This window comes from Lonchura striata, chromosome 36 (assembly GCF_050655825.1).
Source record: "Lonchura striata isolate lonStrDom1 chromosome 36, ASM5065582v1, whole genome shotgun sequence".
NCBI lineage: Eukaryota > Metazoa > Chordata > Aves > Passeriformes > Estrildidae > Lonchura > Lonchura striata.
Genome location: NC_140738.1, coordinates 13,798,099 through 13,815,047, shown reverse-complemented (window position 1 = coordinate 13,815,047; position 16,949 = coordinate 13,798,099). Strand labels below are relative to the sequence as shown.

At 41.8% G+C, this 16,949-nt stretch overlaps 1 protein-coding gene across 1 annotated transcript; it reads right to left on the bottom strand.

The window, feature by feature from the left end:
• Nucleotides 1-1,107: 1,107 nt before the first annotated feature.
• Nucleotides 1,108-6,641, bottom strand: LOC146764201 (uncharacterized). Its single transcript, XM_085565390.1, has one exon. The coding sequence runs from the start codon at nt 2,904-2,906 to the stop codon at nt 1,188-1,190; it is 1,719 nt and encodes a 572-aa protein (XP_085421516.1). The 5' UTR covers nt 2,907-6,641; the 3' UTR covers nt 1,108-1,187.
• Nucleotides 6,642-16,949: the final 10,308 nt, after the last annotated feature.

Sequence of the window (16,949 nt, the reverse complement as noted above, 5' to 3'; positions counted from 1 at the left end):
GCCACTGTTGCCTCAATGGTTGTAATGCAGAATCTACGTAAAGTTGACATAAAATAGGGCTGTTACGCATACCCTGAGGCAAAACCGTCCATTCAAATCTTTGATCTGGACCTTCTCTGTTCAGAGCTGGCAAAGTAAATGCAAAACGCTTTGTATCCCTGTCATGCAAAGCTATTGTGAAAAAGCAATCTTTGAGATCTATTATCAATAGAGGCCATCCTTCAGGTAACATTGCTGGATTAGGCAGACCTGGCTGTAGTGCACCCATTGGCTCCATCTGTTTATTAACCTCCCGCAAGTCATGTAGCAAGCGATATTTCCCTGACTTTTTCTTTATCACAAAGATAGGGGTATTCCAAGGACTTGTAGATAATTTCAGATGCCCTTGTTGATATTGTTCAGTGACCAAGGTATGAGCATGTTGCAGACTTTCCCTTTTTAAAGGCCATTGCTTTACCCATATAGGCTCATCACTTTTCCAAATTATGGGAATCGGGAAAGTCCAAGCAATGGCTATTATCCCAAAGGGTGCTCATTTGTCAGGACAACCCCTAACTGTGTTAAAATGTCTCGCCCAATTAGGCATTGCACCGTAGGTGGTAACTGAACAACAGAAAATATTGCCTTTATGATTTTACCATCTATTGAGACAGTAAGAGATGGCGAGCGACTTGCAAGAGTTAAACCTCCAACTCCTGTTACTGCTGTAGCAGCTGGCTGTAAAGGCCAATGTGCAGGCCAACACTGTGGTGCAATAATACTTGAATCAGCACCCGTGTCCAGCAAACCTGTAAGCATGCATTTTTGTCCCTTATATTCCAACAAAACCTCCTTTCTTGGTCTGTCATTCAGATCCAAAGTTAATAGAGTCAAACCTCCTGTAGATCCAAATCCATCTCCTCCACGGCTTTTCCGTGAGGATACAGCCTTAGTAACTTGCTCTAGAGGAACCAATTGAGCAATTCTTTGTCCTTTATTAATCCGAATAGGAGGAAATGGAGTATGAACCATAATCATAATTTCACCAGTATAGTCTGCATCAATGACACCAGGCAGCACAAATAATCCAAGCATAGAGGCCGATGATCTTCCCGATAACAAAGCTCCCATTGTCCTGCCCTCTATTATAATAGGTCCATTAACTCCAGTGGGGACCTTCTGCGGCTGTGGTGTCATTAAAGTCACTTCTACTGCGGCTGCCAAGTCCATCCCGAGGCTCCCTCTTGTGGCTGGACGCAAGGTGTCGCTGTTGGAAAGGCTGGAGCAGCTATTTGTGTCGCAGCGCGGCTGCTCTTGTTCGCGCTGTTTCGGGCGTTTCCCGGTCTCCTCTTACAGGCAGCAATGTTATGAGTATCCGATTTGCACTTAGGACACCATATTCCAGCAGCAGAGCATTCTCGCCGAACGTGTCCTGTCCCTCCACATCGGAAACATCTCATACGGCTGCCGTAAACATTTCCCTGGGTTGCTACTGACGCTTGGAGGGGTGCAAGAGCAGCTAACACTTGTGTCTGTGAAGCTAACATTTGTGTCTGTGAAGCTTTTGCCTGCTCTTTTAATCCCTCTCCCAGCTCTTTAATAGCCTCAACTAAAAATGCCTGCTGCCCCGTTGGTATAGTAGCCATCCTCTCTAATGCATCTTCTATAGTCCAATTAGCTCCTAATGTGTTTAACACACTTCTTGTAGAAGCATTACAATTTTGCAAAGCACACTGCTTCAACAATGATCCACGCATAAACTCAGGCACTCCAGCTCTCTCTATTGCTGCCGCTGCCTTATCAATAAATGCTCCAAAAGTCTCATCCCTTCCTTGTTTAATTCCCATATACGCTGGCAAACCTCCCGGGTCTTTCACCTTATCTATAGCCCTTCGAGCTAGTCGCATTGCCTCTCGACACTTCTCAGGTCCTAGCATAGCTTGTGCCTCAGTGCGAAAATATGGTCCTAAGCCCATCAATTCATCTACAGTTACTCCATGAAGAGGATCTCCAGGCTGCCTTTGTATAGCTACAGCTTCATTAACTTCTGCCTGCCAGTGTGCACCAAACAAAAGCCTCTGATGCGGCGAGAAAATAAGCTTAGCAAGACTTCTACAATCTCCTGGTAGCAATATATTAGTACTCCAAACATAATCCAATATCTGCCTAGCCGGTTCACTAGTAACTCCAAATTGACTCACTGTAGCTCGCAACTGTGACAACAACTTCCAATCTAACGGTGTAATCTGAGCTGTTAACCCTCCGCCTGCCTGCTGCTGAAAAATTACAGGACAAGCCAGTTCTGTAGCTAGTTCCAAAGCCTGCCCATCTCCTTTGTCCAGCTCCTCTTTTGCCAAAGTCGCCCAAACTTCCCTCCGTTCCCTGGCCAGAGCCTCCGTTAGGTCAGACTCTGCCCTAGGGGTCGGCTTACTGACAGACAAACTTTGACGAAGTGTCGATTTCTGTTCTGAGGGGGCTGGAGGAGCCGTGGGCTCACAACGCGACTCTGTTTCTGTGTCCTCAGGCACAGGTCGCAATGGAGGTAACTCCACTGTAGACACAGCAGGTGGCATGGAAACACCAGGCAACCAATCCTCCCCGTTCAAACCTCTATTTTTCTCTAGTGCTGAAGCTCTCTGCTCGGCAGCTTTCTTTTCTGCCTGATGTTGTAATAATTCATTGTGAACTATCTTCCACCACTTTCCCAACTTTTTAGCTGTCTTATCATCATCTAAAACTTCCTCCCATAGTTTATCCCCAAACTTACGCCACTCAGACAACTCATGTACTGTATGAGGATTTACAAAGAACCCCTTAGAATACCCATATGTTAATAACCCTGGCAGATCTTTTTGCAAATCAATGCCTTTAATCTGCCTTTTCTGCAAGAATGCAGTAAATAAATCATATGCTGCTTGCCTCTCCATACCTATATTGTCAGCGCTGTTGCAGCCCTCCGAGGTCGTCGGCAGCACGTATCGGCCAGGCTTGCCTCTGCAGTCACCTGGGGCACGGTGCACTCTATTTCAATTCAGCACTTTTGCCGTCCTGGCTGCATCAGGACCCGAACCCTTTTTCGTCACTCCACCGTGGCGCCTATCACGTCGATCGGGTCACCATTTTGTGGAAAATTTTATTGCTATCCTTTAAAATTTTAGATTTTATTATTAGTATGCTAGAACTTTCTTCACAAAATATTGACAAAAGAGCAGAATTTTCTGAGAATCTGAGAATTATTTAAGTTGAAAAGAACCTCTGAAGGCCATCCAATACAAGTCCCTGCTAAACGCAGATCCTTCTTTGAAGCTAGAACAGGTTGCTCAGGGTAGTACACAGCCAAATCTAGAATATTTCCAAAAATTAAAATGGTAATATTTCCTTGAGCCTCCTGCTTCAGTGTTTGATGTCCTTTGCTGTGAATTTCTTTTTCTGGAATCAAATCAGATTTTCACTTGCTATGTCTCTTCTCTTGTGCCATTAAATTGTCCCTTAAAATGACACCGTAACTATAAGATATATAAAATGAAAGTTAGAAAACAATAAGGACAGATTAAGGCATATTTTAAGATTAGGAAGTCTTTACAAGAATTTGAATTCTTCAGAAATCTCTCAGCCATTCTAGAAACACTTTTCTAGAATGAAAATTTCTTTCTGTCTGCCTGTAGTTCTGTAATAATTTGTGAAAAATTTCTTTTAGTGGCTTTCTCTGACCCCAAGCTCATAGTAGTAAATTAAAACCCCAAGTAAAATACCAGTAAACAGATCCTTGAATAACACTGACCAAGTAATGCATGTCTAAACATTAACTGAAAATAAATTAAGAAAAAAAATTGTGTATTTAAGATTACTAAGAGGGTAGCACAGTGTGGCATGGTGACATACAGGTAGTAAACATAATCAATTTGTAAGTCAAGTTGATTTACAAAAAAATATAATGAGACTGAAAGCAGGCAGTGAACAGTGGCAATAATTATGAAATTCCCTATTGAGACAAGTCCTATTTCTTGGCACACTGGTCTTGGTTAAATTGGTCCATGGACAACCTAAACAAGAATCACCAGACAAATGTCAATATTTGAAGTGAGAGAACAACAGGCATTTTGGATAGCAAGCACATTTTCTTTGGGTCACCCACCTTTACAGCTCCATGTTGTTCAAATATCAACAATATATATTTTAAGAGAATATGTATGTGTCAGACTAGGAGCACAGGTCTGTCAGAAGGATCATCCAGCAGTTTAGAAGAAGTTGCGAGTCTTTTGTCCAGCCTAAAAACTGAGGCATCCTAAAACCAGATTCTTCCTTTTTTTGTTTCTTTCTTTATTTTTTTTTTTCAACTGTACTGAAATACTGTGTTTGTTCTTTCTAAACTACCTTATGACATTTCTATATGAGCTATAATACAATAGGTTTTGGACACATTGATGTAAGCTTACTCTGGTTAAGAATATATCAAATTCTACATTTACCTCCACTATTCATGTCTGTGCCTCAGAATTTTTCAGGGGCTTCACTCATATGTTACTGATAATTTTCTCCACTTTCGTTTGCAGGGAGACAGCCCAAGGAGCTTGGCCAGATAAGTGTCTCAGGGATATTTACAGGGGTGCTCACAGGGAAGAGACACGGGGTAAATGTATGGAGATGGTACTGAAAACATCTTTGTCATTTTAATAAGGAATAAAGGAGTGCTCATGCTCATCTCTCACTGACTTTCCCCACATTCAGTGACTGAATTTAGATTTTGTTCGTATCAGTCTGGGGATTTAATAATCTGTCACTGCCTAATGGCTCTGCATGCAATCAAACACAGATATTGTGCTATATAGAATTCACCATAACATTTTATGCTGGTTATTGTTACCACTGTGTCTGTCAGCTTGAACACCTGCTGTTTGGGGAAGCAACTGCCAGTTCTGACATCTGAATGCAATCCGCAAAATTATAACCATGCATCACTCAAAACATCCATTTCCAAGACACAGTCCAAGCATCATCATTTCCTTGGTTGGTTGCCTGTTAGTATCATTTGTACTAAGATCTTGGGGATAAGTAGAAAAAGTTTCCAGATCTACAGCCATATACCCTAATTCTCAGACCACAAGAAAAAACATTACAAGTGAGGGGGTGAGGGGGGGAAATTACATTTTTTAAGCTATGAAATGATTCTAAAGGTAGGAAAAACAAAGCCTTAGTTTTAGGGAGTTTGTCCATATGTTGGGTAGAACAAAGCAGAGAACTATCTTGATTATCTTTTTGTTAAGCAGCCAGCTAAAATTTTGCATGAAAAATCATAAAGCAAATTTTGCAATATTTTCTCAGTTTTGTGTGAGGGGAAAAAAAGAAAATTCTCATTTAAAAAAACCAACAAATCTTAGATTTGTTAAAAAGTTTTCTTTCTCTTTTAAGGACACATGAACAACACACTACTTTGAATAGACCTTCAAAGCAATACCTAAATAAGAACATTTAAGTGATTTTGAGAGTTAAAGTGAGCCCCATGGATTTACTTGGGGAAGGTAACAAGAAAGGATTTAGCACCCATTTGAAATGTGGACAATCCTCCATCATGTGACATGGCAACAGAGGAAAATAACTTTCAACCCAAAAGAGACCTATTTGGCCTGTGAAGTTTCCTACCTTGTCTAAAAGCAGCCCTTGTCCTAAAGCCACCCCTGTGTATCTGCTAATACAAATAATGGACATAGCTTTGTACAGAAAAGAGGTTTAGAGGGTTAAAGGTTTTGAGCAACAAGGAAGAGCCTTCTTATTTGTAATCATAAAAGTAAAAATCTCATGTTCTTAATCCTGCTTTGGTTGAAGCTTTAAAATACTTTCATGCTGGTTTTAAGGCTTCATTGCTACAACTTATTGTTGCAGTTTTGCCCAACCTGTTAAATACAGGCTTAACTGCAGCTGCTAAAATATTTGTAAAGTCTTACAGCAAAATGGACTTGCACAGATGAAGACCAGGAGGAAGGCTATTAGTGATTCAAATTACAGGTCTCCAGTCCCAAATTCACTAGTGAATAAACAATTTGGTAAACATCAGAACTACATAGGCGGCTGAAAATCCTCTCTTTTTACTAGCACTAGGATGAATGAAGGTTTGTTAACTGCACCCTTGGTATGGATCTGGGTACTCCAATTACTCTGGCATTGAGTTAAATTACCTTAAGTGAATTGAATCTGCTAAGTAGAAACTCAGCATCTTAGCTTGGGTGACTAATCTAGTCTTCTGCTTTCTGGACAAACTGAACATTGATGTCATTCTTCTGAAATTAATGGCCTCAATTATTTGGGGTGGCTGCTGGGCCAGTGATTCAGCTGGACTTCATCTGAAATGTCTGTGAAAATGAAGTTTTCAAAAAGCATTTATTTTAAGATAGACATCATTATGTCACCTAGTAAAACTAAAAAAAAGCACCCACACATCTCTGCAAGAATTAACAATGAGATCGTCCTTTCAAGCCATCACATTGTAAGAAAAACTTCCTGCCAGGAAAGTCAGGAAACATTTGGCCAGAAAGACATATCTTATGCTGAAGTCTGGGAGCTTCTTTCCAAGTGGAATTAATTCCACTACTCAAACCTTTCAGCTACTCAAGAGTGAATATGTAAGCTAAATCATCATCATCATGTTTCCCAGCTGCCCAATACATTGAAATACCTCCAGCATTTCATGGAAGAATATTTTCTCTTGTCCATACTGAATAAAGTTCTCTTTTAGGTTAAAGGCAATTACATTGCTCATAACTTCAGCATCACTACCATACATACCATACCTTACATAGATCTTCATAAGCAGAAAAAAGAACTTATTTTCAAAGGTGAAGAGCTACAATGCAGACCCCACAACACACTCACACATGCACACGCGCATACACACACTTGCCTTTAAATAGAAGGCTTAAAATATTTTTCATGAAGCATTATTGGGATTTGGAACTTCAAGCAAACGTTTCTGAAGACAGGCCAGCTTTTAGAATTCTTATTAGATATTCCTCATCAAAATCTAGGAAATCTGCTTCTATTGTCTTTGCTGCTTTTTCTTCCTCAACTTTAATCTAGTCTCTCCCACTTTTACATCTCGTGAACTGTGGAACAGACCTTCCTAAGTCATGGGATTCATGATATAGGAGAGCCAATATAACTGAAACAGGCTGGGATTTCTCCTGTTTTGCAGGCTTTGTAACAGTCTGCAAATTCAGCTATAGTTTCAAGCCGACTTTATTTCCTTACTCCTCCTGCCAAGTGTCTCCTGTGAGACAGCACACTGTCTTTCATAATAATGGTATGTTTTCCCCAGTGAGCATCTTATAATATGCTGGAAGCTGTATATCACGTTCCGAAGTGCTGACAATGAGTTTGTGTGAAGGAGAACACCATGCAGAGAAAATCAGGAGGCAGTAGTCCTGTGAACAACCACTCTTTCACAGAGATTTTCTTTTCATTTTTGGAAGAAAACAAGTTCTGAAGCAGAATTCATTGGCTCCTATCACAAATCGGATTCAGAATTCCAGGGTGATGTGAGGTGAAGTATAAAAGCTTTGCCATTTTTAGGCTATAGGAAGCATTTACACATCAGAATTAGGCAACTGGCATACGCATGTAAGCAGAAGCACACCTTGCATGCTTTCTTCCAGATTTATTTAAACATGTCACCATGCAGAAAAGCTGCAGCCTTTCTTGACCACATTAGAGTTTTACAGTGTCTGTGGTCAGAAGATAAATGGGCAGAAGACCGTGTCCTTAGTTTGATTTACAGGGACATTTTACACTATTCCCTTACCAAAGCAGGGTTTAAAAGGGGTCTATATCTGCTTTAAGACCAGACAAATGCACTGCCAACTTTAAATGCTTATGAAAATCAGGGCATTCACATTTGTGTCTCCAATTTCTCTAGCAGATATAAAATATTATTTCCTTTAATACCTTTATCTCTTATCTTTCTACAAGTGAAACTATGCTTCATTACATGGTTTGAATTACTGAATGCAGGAAAATCACCATCTTAGCTTCATGTGTGAGATGGTGTGACAACAAGAACACAAAACTGCAAAAGACCTTTGTACAGACCCTACTTAGATTCAGTGTTTCTACTGCCCTTCCAGTCTGACTTAATAATGTATATGAACAGTTTAAGATCATAAGCAGCTCCTGAGAATATTTTTGTAAGGTGTGTTCTGAATCATGCCTGTATACCAGCCAGCAGTGCTGACTCTCTGCTGCTGCAAGTTGCCTCCCTTTCTCTGCATCTCCTCAGGACTGACAGAGTGTGGGAGGAGAGTTTGAGGCCAGAACCTCCCTGCCCTCTTGCCTCCTCCTTTAGGGGCTGGAGGTCTGGAGGTGGGAAAGCCCTTCTCTGGCTTCACTGGAGGAGCATGGGGAAGAATTGGCCTTGAATCTACACCTGTGTATCTCCTGTAAGATGTCTGATGTAGGAAGCTGTCGCTGTGGGACACGTGAAAGCACAACGTGGACCGCCTGCTGCTTGCAAGGTAAAAAAGGGACGTTTATTATCTGACTCTGTCTTTTATACCTTCCCAAGGGTGACATTGGATTGGAGAGTGAATGGGCCACCTCTTCAAAGACATTGGACAAACCACCAGTACATCAAGTGTTCTCCACCCCCATAAAAGAATGTAAACAATATGTTGTTTACAGAAATTGTGTGGGAAAGTTCTCCAAAGGAATGTCAACTCAGAAGGCTTTAGGAAGTCTTAAGAATCAGGGTGACAGGAAGCAAAGCTTCCCATCTCAAAGGAGGCTGTTAAAAGGAGTCTGGATCTCAAGGACAAAGAGTAGTATCCCTTTGGGAGAAGGCACAGTGGATACTAATAAGTATTTAAGCAAAGTTCAGGGAAAAGGAGCTAGCAGGTGAAGGGAAGAGCAAAGGTGGAATATTAAGCTGCACAGTGGCAGTCTCAATCACCTTGTGAATTATTATCAGAATCAGAAATCAGTGAGTATTGTAAGTCATGTGCTATTAAAGAAAGGCAAAGTTCATTCTTCGTTATGGCCCCGTGTTGAACCAGCAGTGGTTCCATGCATAGTTCTCAAGTATACCTGGAAAATATATTGTACATTCCATAGGGGAAAAAAAAAAAAAATAAAAAAAGGAAAAATAAAATAAAATGGATACAATAAATTACCCACCAAACCATGTGCACAAAGAAAATAAAAAGACTGTTTGAACAGCTGGAATTTAAAACTTGTTATATCCCTGAGTTATTTATAATAATAAAGGAACAGCTACAATTAAGGTTAAAATTATCATACACACAGGAAGAGAAACAGTCCTGTTATTATGGCTACCAAGAACTCATACCCTGCGACTGTGCTGGCAAAGGGCTCTGTGTTATTGGTGGTAACTTTAGATAGACATAAAAGTGTTTTTAACCACAACCACTTGAAGCACATGAACCGCTGTCCCAGCCCGTGGGGATCAAGAGAGTGCAGGGCTGAGGCTGACGCATTTCTGCTTTCATATTCAGTTCCTTAATACTTTTCTGAAGCTTCAGTATTGAAACCAGACTAATGACATTCTCTGTAGCAGCCGCAAAAGTGGCTAGAAACAACCTAACCAAAGTGTACATAGAGGGGTTTTTTATGTTGCCTCTGCAGTTGTTTCTGGACAGAACTTTACTTAAACCTGAGGGAGAAAATGTAGCCTTAAGTCTCTTGGGTTTTTTAAATAATAATTGTCTATTAGGAGAAGTATCCAGGTTTTCACTCCCAGTCCTAAAGGAGAAAAAGCAGGTCACAAGGCAGCTTAAACCTTTTAAAATGTCATGAAATCTTTCCAATCTGCAGTTGGAAACCCTGACTGTGAGGAGCAGAGATTGTGGATGTGGATCATTGTAGCTGCACAGAGCCCTTGGAGAAGGTAGTAGAAATTCCTTAGGCAGAATCAAGCACAGAGAAAAAACCCTCAGTATCTGCAAGATCTTGATAAGAGAGATGCAGGAATTCAGCAGAACTGCTTGAAGTAAATACATTTGATCTAATGCTGTCTGAATTCTGATTCCACATTGCCAGTGGAGTCGGTATGTAGCAAGCGCAGGGAAGCTCCTCACTTTGGATGAAATGCTCTGGAGGTAGTAAACACTTTTATGTGGACCTCATCCAAGAATGACTGAAGTTAGTGAGGGCAGGATTTCAACCTCAAAGTAATTTATAAAGGTCAGTGAAGTAAAAAGAAAGACTGTTATTGATTTTTATGGGCTTTTCACCTTTGGGAATTTCAGTCAGATCAGAACTTTGTAAGTCTGATCTGAGCAACAAGAAGTTGTCCTTTTGTTAGGTATTTTCCCACACCCAAAACCACTAAAAACTCTCCCACATTTCAGTATGATTAGCTGTTGCTGTTCAGGTCTGTGGAGAAGGTCCAACCAGAATAAATAAAACCAGGAGAGAAAGCTATACATTTTGGAATCATATTTCATCACTTATGCCACAATATGCATTTTTTTCCAAATGACATTTAATTGCTTTCTTCTGGGGAGCTCCGTTTAAAGCAAGGTTTTCCTAAATAAATCCAGAAGTTTCTACATCTCAGACAAATGACACATCCTGCATTTAATCTGATTTCAAATAATTCCACTTGAAAACATGTTTTCTAATTTTTTTAGGTGAGTAAAATTAAGATCATCAGAGTTGAGAAAAAGGATTACTGTTTCCCAGTTCTTTCAGTCAAATTGCATGTTTGCTTTTTTGATTCTCTACGGGGTCTTTTTAATGGTCTGTAAATGAAGCACAAAACTCATATATTAGGGCAAGAAATGAAGGAGATACATCTTATGCATATGCTTAATAAGGGCTCAGGAAAGTAGTAGATATTCTGGAAAACCCTGTCTTTCCTATCCCCTTTCTGCTTTCCACACACATGGAGCAAACTCTTCAAATGAGAGAGAATGGATATGCCAAGTCTAGGAAACACCTCCTATTTCCCACAGAAGGGTAGCTGAAGAACGTTATGCAATTTGACATGCTGCACCTGAAAGTTAAGAACTGAAGAAACATTCATGGTACAGCATTCAATGACAACTGCAGGTTCACTTGTTTCAGCTAGAGTAGCCAGTTGTATGGACTGTGGTCTGTCCTCCTTCAGACAGGCAGTGGTCCCAGAGAGCTTGGCCAGGCACCACAGAATTTTCCTGTGGAACAGACTTTCCCATAAGTGCTGCTGTATTTCTTATGCAAAACATTCACTATTGCCTTAAGTCCAAGGCTGCCTTCTTGTGGAGTCCATTATTGTCCTCCTCTGCTTCCATTCCCTGCATGCAATTCAAGGTCATTGACTTTGGTGGATGGGCAGGTGTTGGATCAGAGCTGCTGAGGCTCTCAGCTGTGATGCAGAGCTCTGGTTAAGCTCCTCTGTGGAGCCTGTGTGGAAGGCAGGAGCTGCCTGCCCCTGCACTAAGACTTGAGAAGTTTCAGAGAAGCTGCTTGGATCCTTTGGGTCATGGAGCAGGCTCCTGTATGCAGGAGTGCTGCAGCTTTGCTCAAAGGTAACTGGGGTCTAGACCAAGAGGGAGCAATTATCAACTGCTGCAGGGAATCTGCATTACCAGAGCACATAGTACCTGTATAAGCATTTATTTTGAATAGAGTTAGGCACTTATTTTCCTCTTCTTTTTCCCTTCTTTTTTTTTTTTTTTTTTTTTTTTTTTTTTTAAAGTGAGCAGTAGATGTGGTAAAAGAAATGGAGCTCTGGAGGCAATGAAATAGACAAAAATTTGTTCCAAGATCAACTGAAAGAATTTTGAAGGCTAAAAGGCAATTTTCCTCATTCTCCTTGTATGAAACATTTGTCTACGGAGACAAATGTGCCAGAGTAGTCTGCTGTCGTGGTTTGACACGGAAAAAGAAATTTTCTTAGAAGGAAGAGGTCAGTTTGGATATTGACCAATTGAAGGTGGACACGCCTCTGAGAACACAGAGGGGTTAAAAGCAAAATTCTCAGGAGAACTCGATCTCTTTAGTTTCAGTCAGCATGCAGTGCAGACTCTCCCCTGCCCGGCGACGAGCTGGATGGGGGAGGGGAAAAGCCATGTGGCCTTGGGAGATAGGCCCAAGGGTGCAGGGACTGGGACCAGGCTGGCCCCCTGCAGATGGAAGGGTGGAGAAAACTGAGATGTCTCCATTCCCCCCGCACCCCGTCAGAGTCTCTCTCTCTCTCAAGAGAAAGAGACAGAGGCAGTTTTGTCAGCAGTACGCTGCAGGGAAGGAGAAGAGTGGGGGGGGCCTCAAGCTGCCCAGCTGCCTGTGGAAACCAGAGCCTGGGCAGTGAGCCATCCTTGGGAGTTGGGACTTTTAACCCTTCCTTGAGAAATGAAAGCTTTGTGAAATTTTTCTCCTCCTTGACTTGAAAGAGAGGAAGAGAGACAGCTTAAACCCTAGGATGTCAGAAAGAGAAATTCTAGGTGGGAGGAGATGATGGAGTAGCTTTTGGCTAGACTTTTTCTTGGTAGTCACAGACTAAACCAATCTTCTCCTCCAAGAGAGACTGTATTTTAAGAGGATGCTGGTGGGCCAAAGAGACCTGCTTCAGCTGAGAAAAGACAGAAGTAGAGCGAACAGAGAAAAGTTAGGGAGGTTTGTGGTGGTACCCCCTGTCTTCAGAGAAGAAGAAGAGAAGATCTCTGTTCTTAGACCCTCGGCCCAGGGGAAAATGGGGGGGACTGTAGTCCCAAAAATGAAAAACTGAACTGCTTTTTTTTCCCCTCTTGGCAGGGCATCCTTGAAAGGAAAAATCCTAAAAGCAGTCTGTCTATCCATGCATTAGTAGTGAGAGCACTGTGCATGGGAAAGGAAAAGGGTCACCATGGAAAACTTTTTCTCCAGGTGGTGCCATGTGTGACATGGAAACACATGATGTGGCATCTGTGTTTCTTGGGGGGTCTGTGGCACAAGAGAGACTCCTCTCTTCCTCGATGGACTGAGTATCGATTGTCTGGAGGGTGGAAACCTGATTGGGGTCCAGATTGTGTCTCGCTGTGGTTTGTTGGAGTTAGGTAGTGGAAGGAGGAATGCTTTGCAGAGTTTTCATTTTAATCTTTGTGTGGGGGTTTTTTTCTTTCTTTTTTACTTTTATAGTAGTAGCTTAATAAAGTTTTTTTCCTTGTTATTAAGCTTGTGCCTGCTTTGTTCTTTTCTCGATTTCGTTTCACAGCATTCAATTGAGAGATTGCATTTTCATGGGGGCACTGGCATTGTGCCAGTGTCAAACCATGACATCTGCTTTGACATTTTTACTTCTGGTCCTTTTTCATTAGCATACCTTATAAATAAGGAAGCACAAAAAGCTTCTTTTAAAAGCAATGATGACAAAAGGGTGGATTAAAATGCTTTGTTTCAGAGTAAATTAAATATCTGGAGTTGTCCAAAAATACCTGTTTGTTGTTTCTATTCTGACCTCTCCAAATGGAATCTAAATAATATTTCTCCAACTTTTTCCACTCACACACCAAGAAAAAAAGCCTTTATTCTTCCTACTGTATTCAGAAGTTGTCAACCATACATGAATTATGTGAGCTATCTTGAGGTACAGTTATGTGACCTAAAATCTATAACTTACCGGGCCAAATACCAAGCATTCTGTATGCTTGAACAAAGATTATTTTGCATTTTAATGAAAAATATACTGCAAGTAAGCTGAGGATTTAGAATTTTCTTATTCTCCTACCTAGAGATACTGTGAACATCAAACACAGATAGAAGTTGCAGTTAATAAAGTTTAGAAACTTCAAAAAAAAAGAGAAATTGCTTTTTTAAAAAAGCAAATTATTTTTTTAAAATAGCATTCTTTTAATTCTTAGAGATTTCTGAGCCTATTAAATATTTCACAGGGCACTGGGGAGCTCCCATGTCTAGTTCTGGTGAGACAGTGGATCTGAAACCTGACATCGGTTCAGACTGGTTTATTGCAGGTGCCACTTGGATATTTATAAATCAATGGGACCAGATGGGATCCACCCTAGGGTGATGAGGGAGCTGGCAGATGTGCTTGCGAAGCTGCTCTCCATCATTTATCAGGAGTCGTGGCTCACTGGTGAGGTCCCGGACGATTGGAAACTGGCCAATGTGACACCCATTTGCAAAAAAAGGTAGGAAGGAGGATCCTAGTAATTACAGGCCAGTTAGCCTGACCTCAGTACCAGGTAAGATAATGGAACAGTTCATACTTAGTGCTATCACACAGCACTTACAAGATGGCCAGGCTATCAGACCCAGTCAGCATGGGTTTACAAAGGGTAGTTCATGTCTGACCAACCTGGTCTCCTTCTATGACCAGGTGACTCGTCTGGTAGATGCAGGAAGGGCTGTGGATGTTGTCTATTTAGACTTCAGCAAGGCCTTTGATACTGTTCCCCATAGCATACTCCTGGAAAAGCTGGCAGCCCATGGCTTGGATGGGAGCACCCTTCGTTGGGCTAGGAACTGGCTGGATGGCTGGGCCCAGAGAGTGGTGGTGAACAGTGCTGCATCCAGCTGGGGCCAGTCACTAGTAGTGTCCCTCAGGGCTCTGTGCTGGGACCATCTCTCTTTCATATTTTTATAGATGACATGGATGAGGGCATTGAGTCCTTCATGAGTAAATTTGCAGGTGACACTAAGCTGGGAGCTTGTGTTGATCTGTTGGAAGGAAGAAGGGCTCTGCAAAGGGATTTGGATCGATTGGACAGATGGGCAGAGTCCAACAGCATGAAGTTTAATAAGTCCAAGTGCCGAGTTCTGCATTTTGGACACAAAAATCCCCTACAGTGTGACAGGTTTGGGACAGTATGGCTGGACAGTGTCCAGACAGAAAGGGACCTGAGGGTGTTGGTCGACAGCCGGTTGGATATGAGCCATCAGTGTGCCCTCGTGGCCAAGAAGGCCAATGGCATCCTGGCCTGCATTAGGAATTGTGTGACCAGCAGGAGTAGGGAGGTTATTCTTCCCCTATACTTGGTGCTGGTGAGACCACATCTTGAGTGCTGTGTCCAGTTCTGGGCCATTCAGTTCAGGAAGGACATAGAGATACTTGAGAGCGTCCAGAGGAGGACAACAAGGCTGGTGAGGGGCTTGGAACACAAGCCCTACGAGGAATGTTTGAGGGAGTGTGGGTTGTTTAGCCTGGAGAAGAGGAGGCTTCTTAGAGGTGACCTCATCGCCCTCTACAACTTCCTGAAGGGAGGCTGCAGACAGGTGGGGGTTGATCTCTTCCACTGGGCAGCAACTGGCAGAACAAGAGGACACAGTCTCAAGCTACATCAGGGAAGATTTAGGTCGGATATTAGGAAAAAAATTTTCACTGAAAGAATAATAAAATACTGGAATTGTCTTCTTAGGGAGGTGGTGGAATCACCATCTCTGGATATGTTTAGAAAAAGACTGGATTTGGTACTTGGTGCTATAGTCTAATTGTGGTGTTAGGGCACAGGTTGGACTTGATGATTTTAGACGTCTCTTCCAACCTCATTATTCTGTGATTCTGTGATTCTGTGATTCTGTGATTGCCTGCCTTACACCTTGGGTCAATGCAATTAAAGCAAAAGAACACAAGAAAAGTATCATAGTTTGGTACAACTGAAAGAAAAGGTCTATGATAAGGGGATAATTTGCAAAGTTTTTCAGGTTTTGGAAGTTAGATGTGGTCCTTGTAGGAGACTGGGAGGACCAGGGACAGTCAAAATATGAATGACATTTACCTTCAGTACATCAACATTATTTTTCATCATGCAAAGTGTTTGTTATTTTAGTGCCCTTTAAAGAGCACTGCTCTTCAGAAGCCACAATCTGCATGAATCAGGCCCCAGAAGTTATGAGAACTTCTACTCTGTGACCTCTACCAAAAGCACAGTGCATACAGGCATTTTGTGTGCACAGCCCAGCAGGCAAAGGGCTGCTCACAGTGGTGTGCCATATCCATACACCATTCATGTCTGCAGGATTTAAGATGCATTCAGACACTGGCATCCTAAAGATAGAAGGTCAGATATTCCCCAGACACATTCTCTGTGCCACAGGGATACTTCAACAGTAACAAAGTGCTACTACAGCTGTCAATGAAAAAGACAACTACAACTGCATCCCTTCTTCTCATCCCTTAAAAAAGGCAGCAGAGACAATGCAGGTATTTTGACATGTGAACCCAACTACTAAGAAAAGCAGGGTGTTAATACATGTATACACTCAGTATGTGTATTTGTGTGTGTGCGGCTGGCATGAATGCTCACAGCAGTCAATTACCTGTATCAGGTGTGTTCCATGGGACTCTTCACAGTCCTGGCACCTTGACTGCTCAGCCTGGTGACCTGGCTCTGATCCCCCTGAACCTGCATTCTATACAAGGAGTTGTGACAGTGTGTATCTCTGAGAGTCAGGATGCAGCCAGAGTAGGTACACAGAGCACACAGCTGAGAAGTTATCCTAGATCTGACTGATGAGAGAACACCTACACAAACAGCCAGCAATGTTAAACCTTGTAGTAAAAACTTATTTTCTCAATTTTCCATTGATACTTTTCACTGAGGTCATGGCACTCATGATCCTAATTCCACAGACCAGAAAGCCATCTGAGCAGTTAGAGGCGAGCAACACTGCTGCTGTCCTCCAGCAACAGTGATGGAAAGGAATCTCATATCTTTTTAGTTCCTAGTCCACTGGCAGCCTTATTGTTGCACAGATTGAGAGCTCTACTCCAGGTCGCTGAGGTATCATGAAGTGTGTTGTACATTAATTACACAAAGAGACAGGAGAGCCGTTGCATCCAGAAGTATGTAATGTAAGACATATTAAATTCAAATATATAATATTGGAAGCACACATACAATTGAAAATGCATAAATTGATATGGAGACAAAAATTTTATATTAATTTAAGTGATTTTTCAGTTACTTAGACCCCCTGAAAAAGGGGATATAAAGTCACCCGGTTCCATGCACATGAAGTAGCAGACCAAAGACCTCCCTAGGTCCTCC